Here is a 15,800-nt window from a genome sequence, read left to right on the forward strand (position 1 = left end):
AGTTAGGATTGGAAAGGACCTCAAGATCATCTAGTTCCAACTGCCCTGCCATGGGCAGGAACACCTCACATTAAACAATGTCACCCAAGGCTTTGTCCAACCTGGCCCTGAACACCGCCAGGGATGAAGCATTCACAACCTCCCTGGGCAACCCATTCCAGTGCCTCACCACCCTAACAGTAAAGAATTTCTTCCTTATATCTAATCTAAACTTCCTCTGTTTAAGTTTCAACCCGTTATCCGTTGTCCTGTCACTACAGTCCCTAATGAATAGTCCGTCCCCAGCATCCCTATAGCCCTCCTTCAGATACTGGAAAGCTGCTATGAGGTCTCATCTGGTTTGTCAACCACTCTTGGTTTTGTTATTGTAGTAGTTTGACTAGATCTCCTCAAAGTGGTTTTTGTTTGAAAGTGCCTGTTGGCTTTTCCTGAAATGGCGTTTTTTCTTTCCAGTTTATTTCTGAAGTGTTTGGTTTTCAGTTCTGACCTAAAAATGCTTAGAGATAAGACTGTATTGGTGTGACTCTTGCAGGGGCACATGCCATTTGCGGTGGTAGGAAGTGACGAAAAGGTGCAAATTGAAAACAAAATGGTGAGAGTTCGTCAGTACCCTTGGGGCACTGTACAAGGTAAATGAATTCTCAAAGGTGTTTTTACAAGATTCTTATTGCTGCAATATAAAATTCACCAACACGTAAAGGGGCTCATATTAGCCGCTGATGCCATATTGATTGTTTTTTGGATCAACAGTTAAAGGAGTTTAGCAATTAATACTTGAGGTGTGAACTAACTGGTAGTTCCATCAGCAATGATGCTATCACTGGAATCAAGCTGTGAGATAGTGTATGTAATATTTGGGTAGGTTAATATGGTAGCAGTGCCTCTAGTACTACCAAATTTCAAAGTTTCATGACTGTCAGTAGAGAAAAAGAGAAAAAAAGAACGATATTTATCATTATTCAACTCAAACAGGAAATCAGGGTGTGTTGGAACATGTTCACCAGTACTTAATTAGTGCTTCAGTGTGTATATTTGAAATTATAAGGAATTATGAGATGTATAGGAAATAACAATATGCATTTTTGTGGAATTATAATTAGTAAACAAAATAAATTAATGCTGAAAAAAATATATTTTGACAATTTTGCTAGTTATGCATAGTAATAAAATCTTCCTCTTTTAACTCATTAGTGGAAAATGAGAACCACTGTGACTTTGTAAAGCTTCGTGAGATGCTTATTTGCACAAATATGGAAGACTTAAGAGAGCAGACTCATGCACAACATTATGAGTTGTACAGACGGTGCAGACTGGAAGAGATGGGCTTCAGAGACATGGGTCCAGGGAACGAACCAGTCAGGTAAAGGACTGCATGTGCAGCACTTGCTTTCAGCATCTATTCACTTCACATTTGACTGTATCAACCCAATACAGAGCATACATAGAATAGTTTTCATAAGAGGGGAAAAAGAAAAGTTGGTGGCTTTTTGATTGTTGTTTTGTGTTTTTTTTTAATCAGAGTAAGTATGTTGCTGTTCATGCAGTTATCTTAGTGGAGAAGTATGTGGGATTATATGAACATTGCTTTTAAAGGCATACAAGCTGGTTGTATTTCTGCAATCTTTCTCTTTTATAATAAACCTGTGAAATTAATTTTTTGTCCTAGACAATGTAAATTTTCTTCAGGTACATGCACTTTATGCATTTTAGACTATTTTAATAATATATCAGCATGCTGTTTTATTTTCTGTCTTTATGTTTGATTCTGAACAATGGTCTTGTTTTAATCAAAATTCAGAAGAAACTGAAGCAAAAACTTGCAAAATCGTTGGTTACACTGTTGACTCCTTGTATTGTCTGCCACAATAACCAGTGTCTAGCCTTTTCAGGTTAACAAACCTCTTGCTAGACTATCGGAAGTTAATAAAGGAAAGTTAAGCAGAGGGTTAGAGACACTTGGTTGTTTCATGCAGTAAAGCTACTTTTTTTCCAGGAAATATTTATGATTTCTATATCCAGTTTATTTAATCTTTTATTTCCAATTCTGTCATCTTCCTCTCGCTCTTCCAACCTTCTTTGGTTGCTTTATGCATGGGACTGTATTTTATAAGTCATTAGAATCCTAATGGGGAAGAACTGATGCTTCAGGACTTGTTCAAGTCTTCACAGTTTATCAAAGTGCTATTATTACATAGTCATGGTGGGAAATACTGACTTAAACCAGACATGAAACAAAATAAGACTTTGCATTAAGAACAATTTCTAGTGCTTTGAGCCAACTGTTTTTTTTTACTTCCTGTTTTACCTAGTCATCAGACTGTCATTACTCATTCTGTTCTGGTAAAAAAAAAACCCACAACAAAACAAGCTTTTAAATGGTTTCCCTCTAAATAGTTGTTTTTAGTGGGTTAAATTCTTTGCTTTCACCTCTACTTTGCACAAAAGTTCTAAGGCAGTTGCAGTTACTGTAGCTCACAGTTACAGCATTTCTTCCACTTTAATTAGGTCCAACTTACATATTGTTCAAATAATAATAAATAAGATTAACATGGCCAAGGAAGATGCTGGATGTGGGCACTTTTTTCTCAACTCTTAAGGTGCATTTAAGGATTAGTTCATTTACATGATCTTGAGCTACCATGAATCACAGTGATCTCTTGACGTTTTTCTTGACTTAACAAGAAACATCTGTCTCATAAATAGAGAACTGAAGGTGAATAAGGTTTAAAACCAACTGAAGCTGACCACAGACTTTTCCCATATTTAAAAATGGGACTGGATCTAGGATACGTGGTTGTCTTACAGTTATGTGGCATAGTGAGTGGCACTGAGGGCTGAAAGACAAAGCCTTTTGTCTTTTGGGAGAGATATTTTATGATATCATAAAAAAGGAAGAGAATTTAAGGAATTTGTATGTAGTGTAACTGGCAGACTAATGTAGCCCTACCCATAAGGTGTTTTATGGAGCTACTAAGGGAATGATAAAAAGTGTCCTCCTCAAAAATGTGGTAGAAACCATTGCATTCCATAGAGGAAGTTCAGTGCTGCCTGTAAATTTCAATATCTTTCAGAATGGGGACTATTCTATCCTTCTAGGCAAAAATGTGTTATTAAGTTGTCATCCTCTTTGTCCTTAAAGGTGTTTACAATATGTACACAAGAATTCTAAGATCCTCAGTTTTAAAGTATAGTTAATATACCATAGCAGTATGAATGGACTGATGAATAAGATTTCAAGGTACTTGTATAAATAATGGTCAAAATGCATGTTGAGAAGTTGTATTTTGTGCCTGTGATGTAGCTTTCTAAATGCTAAATTTGGTAATTTCAGTTGAGGGTTCTTTTATGTAAATTTAGAAAATTTCTGCTGGACTTCAGTACTCTGCTGATTTTACTGCACTGGGGTTTGTAGCATTTGAACGTTGACATTTGAGTAGCTAACATGTCCTGCCTTTCCATGACATGTTGTCCTGGGTGAAAAAAGCTGCCTGTGAAGTTCCTGTACCCCTCTTCTGTATTTAAAAGTACAGCACTAGTTTATTCATCCAAAATTGTACAGCACTGCAAAGCAAACTGAGTAATTTTTGGGTTTTCAGTTACCTTGTGGGATGGATAGGTTGTGCGCTTGGCTGAGGAGCCACTGGCACGAGGCTACCATCTGCAGGCTTGTGACTGAACGCCTCTAAGTCAGAATCCTGCCTAAATGCTTGAGGCTGATCCAGGAAATGACAGTCTTGCTCAGAATGTGTGGGTTAAAGCCCTTCCTGAGTTTTCTTTAGTGAAGACAGGCCCTTCTCACAGGAGAAGGAAAACTCCTATCTTCAAACTGGGGCTGATGGAGCTCATCTAGCCTTGTATGGTCTGCCATCTAAGAGAAGGACACTTACAAAACCTATGACCTGCGGATTTTGCTGTCATTGTCTTAGCTCGCAAGGCCTGGCAGTTAAACCTTGGGTGTGGGATAGTTCTGTGCAAGCTGTGCCTCAGTTAAAACATCCCCTGCGCAGGCTGGAAGGGCTTGGCTCTCACTTGTCGGTATGGACGAGTGAGGGTTGAATCGGTAGGTGACAAGGGGCATGGGAAGCTGCAGATCCAACCTTGCATGTGGATGGACCAGCTCATGGGTAGCTCGAGATTGCTCAGGAGATGACAGCCCTGGTTGGACACTCCCTGATTGCCTAAAGCACCGTTTTCAACCAGATTTGCATATCCCACATGCCCTTGGTCATTGTGCTTGTAGTAAGCGTGGTTAAAGCCCTTCCCAAATATTTGCTCGCTCGCAAAACCAAGCCATCAATCAATCAAGCAGATCTGTAAAGGCTTTGGCCTTTTTAGTCATCAGTGTGCTTGTAGTAAGTGTGGGTAAAGCCCTTCCCAAATCTTCGTTCATGAAGTCAAGCCATCATCATCATCAAAGACTTTCACTCTTATGTGTGAAAAAACATGTTGGTAAGGTTTATGTTTATATAGGAGACCTGGAAAGAGATGGTTTCATCACACAACAGAAAAATGGATTTGCATTTTTATTACTAGGTGCGAGGAGGGAAAATAAAGATAGTAGTCTGAAGTGACACTCTTGTGTACACTTTTGAAAGTGTACACAACTTCAAAAATACCTCTTCTCTACTTCTACATTTTTTGTGAATTTGCATCATAATAACATTTAAATTTGTTTATTTGCAACTGCATTCTAAGAGTTAACTATTTAATTAACCACACTTGCAGGGAGAATTCAGTTTACCTGCATGGTCTGTTAGTCTGTCCCTAATAACTTATGAACCACCTCTCCATTTTCAAACTTCTGTGAAGGGTTAGATGCTTCCAGGGGATTACATGGTTAGTGTTCTCACTGCAGGAAAAGCAGAAGACCTCTGTTCCTATCAGCTGTTGGCCAGCCGGTGTGCATTTGTTGTCAGTAAATCATTACTTCTGAATCAAGTACTGTCTTTTGAAACTCCTGGGACCTTGGCAGTACTGCAGTAGGATGCTGTGTGGGAAAGATCCGTGAAAGTACTCACAATGAGTAAAAAATACTTAGGGAGTATGGAGGGGCACTAGTTTTATAGTTAAAAAGGTGTAAGGATGTAGACAGGCCTTTGGGTATTGCAATTGCTGAATGTAAAATCATGTATAGGAATTTGGGCTATTAATTGTGCGGCTTTCAGGATACCTGGTTTATACTGGTATTTTATCAATCCATTATTTGAATTGGGTAGGAACAATTAGAATAACTTAAATTAATGGCTAATTGGCAATTTGCTTAATCTCATTCCTTGCAAAGACAATATACAAAACTTGGGGGTTCGTTCCAGAAGGTCATGAAAATTTTGATCACATATATGCCATATCAGATTAAAGTATAATGTGGTAAACTGCTTTAAAGAATCCAACATATGGTGCTTTGGGGAATAAATGAAATACCATCTAATGCTAGTCATATAGGTATAATCTGGATTCCAAGCCATGAAAAGCAGCCAATCTGGACTTGAAAAGCAGCTAGTCTGGACTTGGAAAGCCAGTTATGGCAAAATTTATATAATGGTTGATGGACAGCAGAGTATTTGGGAGGATGCTTAGTGTATTTTATACAGTATCTGTTAGATGTAAAACCCAGGAAGTGGTTTTATTAGAATTTTTTAGTACTTAAAATGGGGATTTGCATTTCTATGTTGTTGAAAAATAATGATAGACACTTTTTTGTGTGGATAGTCTGGTCCTGCCTTTTTTATGGTTCTGTTATGTCCATTAGGAATATGAATGAGGTTAATTCAGCAAGAGATAATTGCTGAGATGTGCATAATAGAAAAAATTGGGGTAGATGAAAACAGAAATCTAGACATGAGGACTGCTTCCAGATGAACAAACTTCTAAATATATACACACTTAGTAACCTTAGATGTTTGGAAGGGAAGATTACTGCTGTTTTGAAGTTGGACATTTTTTAAGTCCATTTTCCAATCTAGGATGTGTTGTTGCTTAAGGGGATGTTCTTGCTTTGAAAGAAAACTAATAAGCAAGAACCTGCTGAAAAAAGCCAAAGGTTGATATTCAGGCTGTATGCTTGCATAGTTGGATTCTCTAAGGTTAATAGTTTTCTTGTTTAGTTGTTTTTCTATGCTCATAATCACAATTGGTTCTTCATCATAATTACGGTTAAACGTGATTGTAACACAAACATCTCAGTTTTCAACACGTGACCAGTTTATTTTTTCCCTGAAACTGGGATATTCAGACCTTGCAGTTATTGAACAAAAACATGTTAATTTTTTAATCCATTTTGAGAATGATGAGAGAAAACCAGGAAGGATTGAGTAGTGTGAATAAGGTTATGTGTAAAGGAAGGTTGGTATGACTCTAGTTGCCTTTTCTAAGAAAGGAAAACTAATATCTGAAAGGCTATTAGGCTTCTTTCTTAAGTAGTCCCTCAGGAATGGGATTCATCTGACCAACTGGAGACCTCTGCATTAGAGCTAAATATTTTGTCCTCCTTATGGTAAAGCTAAACCACAATCAAAATGCTCTTTTTTCATGCCTCCTCTGGGAAAATGGCAATTATTTAGATCTATCACATCCTTAGTGTTGCTTAGTATTACCGTATGTAGTTCACTGAGTCAAGGGACCTTGCTAAAAATACCTACTACTAATTAACTTTTAAAATTTTTAGTTTTTCTGATACAGCTTAATCGATAAATGTTATACAAAAAGTTACAAGTGTGGGTCTCAAATTTAAAAGTTTTTTTAAATTTAATTGAACAAACTGAAAAATATTATGTAAACACCTGTGCTGTTTGTAGCACATAAACTTTCTGTTCCATTGAGAGCTGAATTTGCTTCAGTCAGAATCTTTATTTATGAATGTAACGTGTTTGTTTTGCATCTTTATATTTAGCCTTCCATGTACTATGTCTTATCCAGAGAGAAAAACTGTGTGTTACAGCTGTGCTTCTGTAGAAAGGTAGGCAATAGTGCTGTTATGAGGTATGTAATGCATTAGTAAGGTATAGACTTTCTTCACAATTCCTTTCCTTCCTCCAAAACCTCAATAAGACTATATTATCTGAATAATTATCATCTTAATTTTGCAAAAGTTTATGTACAGGTATAAAATCCTAGAGATCCAACCTGTAAGAATGAAAGAACCTTATGAATATGATTTTCACAATGTGCTATATGAGAAGTAATGAAAACAGTCTTCAGGTAAACTGAAAAGCATTTTAATGTGAGCAGTGAAGGCAGTAATGTTGAAAGGATTAGCTTAAGATCTGGTTAATTATTTTCCTGTCCTCCCCAAACTTCCTAAAACCAAAGGCTGTTTGGATCATTATACTGCTGATGTGCCAGACACAGAAGATGAAACACTGTTTTAATTTTGTCTTTGTGATTTCCAGAACAATTTCCAGAGCAGTTCAGTCCAGGTGGAGGGGGTATTAAAAAATTATGTTTTTATTTCTTCTCTTCCTGAAACATGTAATTTGATTACTTCATAAATTCAGTGTCTTCAAAGTTAATCTTTTACTAATTTCAAGACAAAATTGCTTTTGCCTGGTAAACTAGCTTAGGTCAAGTCTAAAGGTGTCCGCATGGTGAAATGAAGGTGTGATTGCAACATGTTAGTTTAGTCTAGCACTTGTTCTAGTGGCTTTAATTGCACCCAAAGTCAGCATGTTAGCTGGTAGAACTGACACAGGGCCCAAAAGTGTGTACAGTGAGATTGCTAGCACTAGAAAAATCTGTGTTGTAGCTTTATTGTTATTACATATGTTGTCTAAACTTAAAGATAATTTGGATTAATATACCTGTGTGAAAACCATGCCCCTGTTTCATGTGGTAGATGCAATTTCAGGATGACCTAAGTTGCTTCACAGCTGATAAACCCCCCTACCCCAAAAACAAGCCCCAAAAAATTGTTGTTCTGAATGTGTTTTATTGCAATGTATTGCTCAAATAAGATAAAATTCAAAAAGTGCTCTGACCTTGAGAGGTTGCAAACATTACATCTGTTATGTGCAATTTCAAGATGATTTTTCTCTCTCTTTGGGTTATATTTGAAATACAAATAAGAAATTTTAGGATTGGGAAACTGGTCAGTCATAATTTTAAATATGGAAGAAAGCTGTTTAAGATTACTTATGCTCTAAATTATTAAGTTTTTAGATGTACTTTTTTGTAAGTCTTTCCATTCTGTTTTAATAGAAACAGAAAAAGATTAGTCTTAAAAAGTGGTACAAAAGTGTGTATGTTTTTTAAAAATCTAAACCAAATTTAAATATTTGGTAGACATATAAACTTATTTTACCTCATAGTGGAAAGCGTGAGATACATGGCAAAGGACAGTAACTCAAGATAGCTGAGGATGGCTGAGCAGTCAGCACTCAGGAGCTGTCAGAAACTATAAATGATGTAAAAGAATAGCCCCAGAATAAAGAGCTGGAACTTTACCCGTGGTTACATTCAATCCTTTTTGTTTTGTAATAGCCATTAGCACAGCTCTCATCCACCAATTCTGTGTCTCTGGAATCTTGTGACTTAGAGAAGTTTGTGGTACTTGTTTGGTTGGAAAAACTTGCATCATTAAGCCAGGTGTGCTTTTCAAAGGTAGTGTGCTCTTTGGTGTATGAAACAAGTCTGTGCACAACTCCATTTTTCCCTGAAAAGCAGAACTTTTCCTGCCAGCACTGTGGTAATAGCAGTGGTGGTATAGACACAGAAAGGTAAGATGCTACCTTCTCTTTAGGTTTGTTTGTGAATTTTTATGTCACAAGCCGTAGAAATTAATATTTCAGATGAATATTAATTTTTACATAATATTCCAGATTGGTGGCATTCCACATTGACTAAAGCAGCTTACTAGAGACTTGCTTACATTTTTGGACTTTAGTCCACAGGAAGTCTATGAAGCAGAGTGGTCTGAGTTCTACCTTGAACTGCAAAGAGAAGAGAATGAGCTAAGAGAACAGTATGTGCAGAGAAAGAAGGAGAAAGCAGCAATGTTTAAAGAAGAAAAGCAACAGGTAAGCATGCCTGTCTGACTTAAGTTTGTTTGCTGAGATTCGAACTGAAGATTCGAAACACTTAACTTTTTAGCATAATTTCCTGATATTTTGAGGGCAGTAATGTAATGTGAGTAATCAAAAGCAGACTGACTTATTAGGTTGATTAGATTAGCAGGTTGATTAGACACAGCAAACAAGAGACCAAGTCTTACCTGGAGCAGCTGAGGGATCTGGGTTTGTTTAGCCTGAAAAAAATGAGGCTCAGGGGAGACCTTATCACTCTCTACAACTATCTGAAAGGAGGCTTTAGTGACATGCGGGTTGGTCTCTTTTTCTCAGGTAACAAGTGAGATGACAAGAGGAAACAGCCTCAAGTTATGCCAGGGGAGGTTTAGATTAGATAAACTTCTTCAACTGAAAGGGTTGTCAGGCATTGGAAAAAGCTGCCCAGGGAGGGTGGGGTCATGTTCCCTGCAGGTATGTAAAAGACATCTAGATCTGGCACTTAGGGTCATGTTTTAGTGGTGGACTTATCAGTGATAGGTTATCAGCTGGACTTGATGATCTGAAGGGCCTTTTGAAACCTAAATGATTCTGTAAGTGGATGTCTTTGGATTTTTTTGGAAGGAGGGAGCTTATAGTCTAAAGGCTTTGCTGGAAAGCTGGAACAAGTCAATAGGTAGGAGATGATTTGGTGAAGTAAAAGGGCATATAAATATAATGGTTGCATGTTTCTTTGTCTTCTCTAGCAGTATGCTGAGAAACATCTGTATGCCATAGCAGCACTCTAAGTGCTTTCCATGCACAGGTTGCTCTGTGAAAAACATGATTTCAGGAAAAAAAAATCCCATGGGTTGTTTTTCAGCCTGAGGGAGTGGGGCATGTGTGCTTGTATGACCTCCAGGTTTAGTAATTAAATATAAGTTCAACCCTCGTGTTGAGAGGTTTGAATTTTGGGTGGTGTGATTTTGTTGATCTTGTTCTGGTTTTAAAATCTCATCTATATCTAGCTGCCTTAAGAGTATTTGGAGATGTAGAACATTTCTTGAATGTGTTGTTGAAGATTTAGTCCTGTCAAGCTGGTCTGGTGAAACAGGATCTTCTCATCTACTTTCTGCCAGACTCTACCATGGTCATGCATATTTATATTCAAACACTAGTGTAATTGAAATTGGAAATTTGTGCAGATTTATTAATGTTCTGTACCTCTGTCTCCCAGAAAAGAGGTAGCAGTTTTTGCAAGGTGTTTAGGTGCATGTTTTATATATTTGTTTTCTAAATCTGTTAAGTCCTGCATGCTACTTGCAGAGGAAAAAAATCAGGTTCAATCCTTCTCAGTATTAGGCTATCCAATTGGAAGAACACTTGGCCATGTACCGTTTGATGTTTTCCTTCTATGATTTGTATCTGGTGGCTTGTGAGCTCTGCATACTGCAATTGAATTATGGCTGTTAGTTTTCACAGTTCCTAATGTGGGAAAGTGATCATGCAGTCACTGCTAAGCAACATTTGTCATAGACTCTTGTTGCTCATTATTTGAGAAGTGTGTCTGTGTATCTGAAATCTAAAGAAAACCAGGAATTTCTGTTGTACTTCAGATGGCTTTCTCATTCTTTATTCAGAAGATGCTTGTGCAGCATTACCACTCCTGAGACATACGCTTGCTTAGGAGCTTACTGTTTCTACCCTGAATTTTTGTTGGTATATCTGTTTTTACAGTGCATTTAGTTAACTGTGGCAATGAAGTAAATAGATGAGTGTTATACATACATACACACACATAAAATCTGACAGCTTTACTGTGTAGAACAGGCCTACTGTTACATTTATAGTCTTAATTATTTCTTATGAAGGCAGGCAATTCAGGAGGAATAAAGAATGTTGTGAGGTTACTCAGGCTGAAAATTCGGTTTCCATCTGTACTTTGTGTCTGTAGTCTGGCTTCTGTGAAAACAATTTGAGTGGTTATTTTTCTGGGTTTTTGGTTTTAGGCTTAGGGAAAGAACTGCAAATTGTAAATGAGTTTTAGCACAAACTGAGGTAGGTTTTACGGTTTTATTGCAGAGGGGTTTTGTATTGTGATATCACCACCTTGTGTTACTAGTTGGAAATATTTTTTTTGTACTTAAACAGCAACTGGCTAAACATGAACATCAAATGCAAATTCTTGAAGAGGCTCACCTGAAATTAGAGAAAAAGAAAAAAGTTCTAGAAGATGAAATAGCTGCATTTCTTGAGAAGAAAGTTAAGACTGAGTTACTCCAGTCAGAAGCATCTATCTCTGCCATTGCTGTTGAACAAAGGCAAGGACCACAAAAAGTAAGTGCTGATGCTAGTTATCAGAGGCAGCAAGAAGAAAACTTCTTCACATACCACTTTTATAACACAAATTTCAGTAATCTTTTAGAAAACGTACAAACATGCTCCTGTTCTGTGATAAGAAGACGGAAGCGTGTAAATTACCCTCATGGTGGATTTAATTTTAGAGTGATTACTGTATATTCTATGAGCATCCTTTTTTTTTTTTTTTTTTTCCTTGAAGGAACCAAGGTTTTCAACTTGAATTGCTGTGCTTTGATATCAGGGATGAAGAAATTGTGACTGTTCTCGAGCAGAGCAAGAGGGAGAGGGAGAAGTTAGAGAGGGAGAGAAATTCACCCAGGGGATTCCAGAAATGACAAATTTGATTGCAGCACTGAGGTTTTGAATGTAGGCCATGTTATTTTTGTGAAGCAGTCTGCTGCTGTCCCATAACATTGTGTATGTCTTCCTAGGACAGCATTTTGAGAAAGATTGGTGAAATTTGCTGTAAAATTACACTGAGTGCAGAATATGACCTGATAAACATTTCACTTCCTTTATTTCTCCACTCCCAAACAAAACCCTCAAGTGAGTTGTGAAATATCAGAAATGTGGTCAAAATAAGACTCCCGAATAACATGCCCATTTTTTTTAATATATAAACATTGAATTAAATATTCATATGTTAGATTTTTTTCTCCTCCAAACCCAGAAGCCACTTGGCTAATTTTCTTTCCAATAAGCTACAACTTTACTGCAGAGAACATTTTGTTGATTAATATCTTACTGCAGCTGAAAGCAGATTTTTTGGTACAGAAAGTATTCGTAACTGCTACACTTTGAAGAACTTTAGAAGCTAGATGGGTACACGGTTTTGGGTGTATGCTAGCAGCCTGCTTGTGTTTTTGCCAAAATTTATTGCATTTCAAGTAATATTACTGAGTTCCTTTTCCTAAACTCTTTTTCCTCATTTTACATATGAAAGTGGAATTGTTGGTAGTAGAAGTCATTATCTGCACTATTATGAGTAACTCTCAACTACAGAAAATAGTTATATTTGTTTTCCCTGGTTTAGTTTTATTTCTTCAGAGTACGTTACAGTTTATGTGCTTGCTTTTGTTTTTCAGTTCCAGCTTTACATAATACTGACAATAGAAGAAGCAATATTGATAATTTCTCTTGAGAAGCAATGATTCACAGTGTGCTTTTGATGGTGCAGAAGTTGCAGTTTCTTACTAAAGGATTTGGAAAGTATCCTTTGTTGCTGCATGCTGCAAAAGAAGAATTTTGAAGTATGATCTGTATACATACAATGCAATGATTACTGCAGTTGCCATCAGGGACTTCCTGTTACAAGTCTGCCTTGATATGCCCTTGCCTTACATACATGTGGCCAGCTTACTGTCATTTTAAGCGCATTGTACCAAAGAAAATGTCCCTGCTGTAAACAGTTCCATTCATAATATGAATGCTGCAGTAGAAAATTATTCAGTGAGTGCATCCACTCTAATATTTCTAAAGAGTTATTTTCATATGGTATGGTATATTAATCAACTAAATATTACCTACTACAAATGTTGATATAATTCAACCATTTACTGATTTTGCTGACATGTTTCGTTTGTAGTCTTCTATGTACAAGCACTGTCCTAAATTTCAGGTGTAATCTTTCTAATCAAAATGTATTCAGCTATTTTCAGTGCTGTACTGCTGCATGATATTTTATCTGACACTACTAACTCAATATGGAAAGTACCTATAACTTTTTGATGCTTGTGACTGTGGTGTTCAGTTACAGCAGAGGCTAACTTTACAAAAACTATGCTACAAGAGCTTCAGGTTAAAACAAGTTTAAAATGTTTTTTCTTTTCTCAGTAGCCATGATAACACATGGGGAAGTGTAAAGGTGCAGTTCTCTGAAGTTGTTTTGTGCAGCTCTTTAGGCGTTAAATAATAACTTGATAGAAATAAAATACATGGCTTTTGCTTAAGTGTTTCTGTTGGTCTGCTTCCTTTCCCTCCCATGCTACTAAAAACAAGGAGTAAGATTTCACATTCATCTGAAAAATAGAAATTTTTTTTGTGTTCTAAATGTTGTAAGTCTTTCATTGATTTGGACCAACAGCGTCATCCAAACAGTCCTTGAAATCTGACAGGCTTGGTGTGGTGACTGCTGCCCTGAAAGCCTGTTCCAGTGACTGACCTCACCTGCTATATTACTTCTTTTTTACAGTGATGCGTATCATATAAGATTGTTTTCCTTCAGTTCTGTAGCAGTGGGAAGGAATAGATGCTAAGATGTGTAAACCCTTCAGTGACCAGGAGAGGGTCAAACTGCTAATTCAGTTAGCTTCACAGGCAACAGCAGGCTCTAACATAAGAGAACTTACTCATTTAGCCTGTACACTCAACCAGCAAATAACTGATGCTTCTTTCAAGAGAAGAAAGCAGAGCAGAGCCAAGCTCTGTGACTGATGATTGTTCCTTCCTGAATGAAATACAGCTTGATGAAAGACTACTTTTAATTTGGCTTTGTACTATCAACTGGGCCATTTGCATCCATTTGATTAGAAACAAGGGATATGCCTTCCTTAAATATATATATATATATATATATATATATTTTTTTTTTTTTTTAAATGAGCAGTAGGTTTGGAGGTGTTATCAAGTGATCTTGAGCAGAATGTAATTTCACTTGAGTGATGTGTATTGTCAGCACTCAGTTACCCCTGGTGTGGGTTATCCCAGGCGCTGATGTTAGCTCAAGCGTAGGTCTTAATGAGCATTACAAAACTGCATCAAAAGACAGATTTAGCTGTCTGTACTGTGGCTACTTTGCTGAGGGCAAAGCCTGAGATGGTTAAGTACTGTTTGACCTAGATAGCTTCGTTTCTAGCCAGTAGTAGAGGATGTGCTGTGCTTCGACAGCTGGGAACCATGAATAGTACCATACAAATACCAGATGTCTTGGTCAGAATGGGTTTATGTTCAGTTGCACGTGTTGGCCCTGCAGGATTCGGCAGCAAAACGACTGTTTCAGGTGTCTGTGCAGGTCTCTAGAACAGGTGACAATTAAGGGGAGTTTGTTCAGTTGTAGCACAAAATGAGAGAGCTGGTGGATTTTTCTTTTGTCCCTGTTCATTTAAGCAGTGGGGAGCCATCTGTAAGTATGGGAAATCCCACAGTTGTTTTAAGTTTGCCTAAAGATAAGGTATCAGATAAGTGCACAAGTGCGCATCACAGTCAGATGTAGTTCAAAGAATTATAAAGGCACAACTAGCAATATCTCCTGAAAGTGGAGAATTTATAGTGGTAGTAAATAAAAATGCGTATGTCTTACCATAGTTTATCTTAGCCATGTGTATTTTGATTGAACACTTCAGAGAGGTTTATCTGGCAGATTAAATAGTTTCAGGGCTATTTATTAAGGTCTCTTTATTGTTATGGTACCTCCTGCAGGTGGCTACTATGAGATTATTCATGCCTGTTACAAGTCTGAAGCATTTAGTGTTTTAGATCCTTTCCTTAGGATACTTTCTATAAATATTTTGTATATTTATTCTTAACTCTGTCTTTAAAATTACTTTGCCATGAGAAGACACAGTCAGGATGTATAAGTGGTTTTATCTTAAATCTCCTGCTGCTAACAGTATAGCATTGCCTACGTATTTGATGTCAGAAACAGATTTAGATTTGCATTGTGAAATTAGGTAGAGAATGTACTGGACTTCAAAAGCTAAGGATGTATGGACATTGGAAAGAAGGACAGGTGACACAGGAAAACTACAGAGATGCCGTTTGCAACTGCAGGGAGAAAATTAGTGTGACCTTAGCTCGATTAGAGCTCAAGGTGGCCAGCACTGTGAAGGACAACCAAAAGGGCTTTTTAAATTATGTTAACAGCAAAAGAAAGATCAAAGATAATATTGATCTGTTGCTTGATGAGGTCGAAAACCTCACAGATAAGGTCACAGACAAAGCAGAGGCTTTTAATGCCTTGGTCACCTCTGTCTTCAACACCAATGATGGGCCCTGGGACCCTGGAGACCTGTTTTGAATTCAGTGACTGGTGGGATGAAAGACTCCCAGCGGAACCTGAACTTGTTTGAGACTTGCTGCTCCAGCCTGATGCACGTAAATCTGTGGGTCCTGATGGGATCTATCCCAGGGCACTGGGAGAACTGACTGATGTTATTATGAGGCTTCTCTCCATTATTTTCCAATGCTCTTGGGAGTCTGGAGAAGTGCCAGTCACTTCAAAGGTAGCAAATGTTGTCCCAGTGTTCAAGAAGGGTAAGAAAGGAGGCCCTAGCCAGCAGAGGTTCATAAGGAGATAGTCCTTTAAACTAACCTGATTTCCTTATATGACAAGGTTGCGCATGTGGCTGACCAAGGGAAACCAGTAGACTTTAACAAAATTGCTTATTTTATCAAAGTCCCATTACTATCTTTCACAGTATCCTTCTGCACAAATGGTGCAGCATACAGCTAGACAAGTCCATGGTA

General features: G+C 37.4%; 1 protein-coding gene across 3 annotated transcripts in view; it reads left to right on the forward strand.

Moving 5' to 3' along the window:
• SEPTIN10 (septin 10) overlaps nucleotides 1–13,269 on the forward strand; it is a 28,898-nt gene extending 15,629 nt beyond the window's left edge. For all 3 annotated transcript variants that reach the window (XM_034060077.1, XM_034060078.1, XM_031051024.2), the window contains 5 exons: nucleotides 533–629; nucleotides 1,192–1,360; nucleotides 8,879–9,011; nucleotides 11,127–11,312; nucleotides 12,422–13,269. In XM_034060077.1, coding sequence (XP_033915968.1) covers nucleotides 533–629; nucleotides 1,192–1,360; nucleotides 8,879–9,011; nucleotides 11,127–11,312; nucleotides 12,422–12,487 — 651 coding nt within the window. In that variant the 3' untranslated portion in view covers nucleotides 12,488–13,269. The remainder of the gene's footprint in view (nucleotides 1–532; nucleotides 630–1,191; nucleotides 1,361–8,878; nucleotides 9,012–11,126; nucleotides 11,313–12,421) is intronic.
• Nucleotides 13,270–15,800: the final 2,531 nt, after the last annotated feature.

The sequence above is a fragment of the Melopsittacus undulatus genome, chromosome 2, assembly GCF_012275295.1.
Source record: "Melopsittacus undulatus isolate bMelUnd1 chromosome 2, bMelUnd1.mat.Z, whole genome shotgun sequence".
Lineage (NCBI taxonomy): Eukaryota > Metazoa > Chordata > Aves > Psittaciformes > Psittaculidae > Melopsittacus > Melopsittacus undulatus.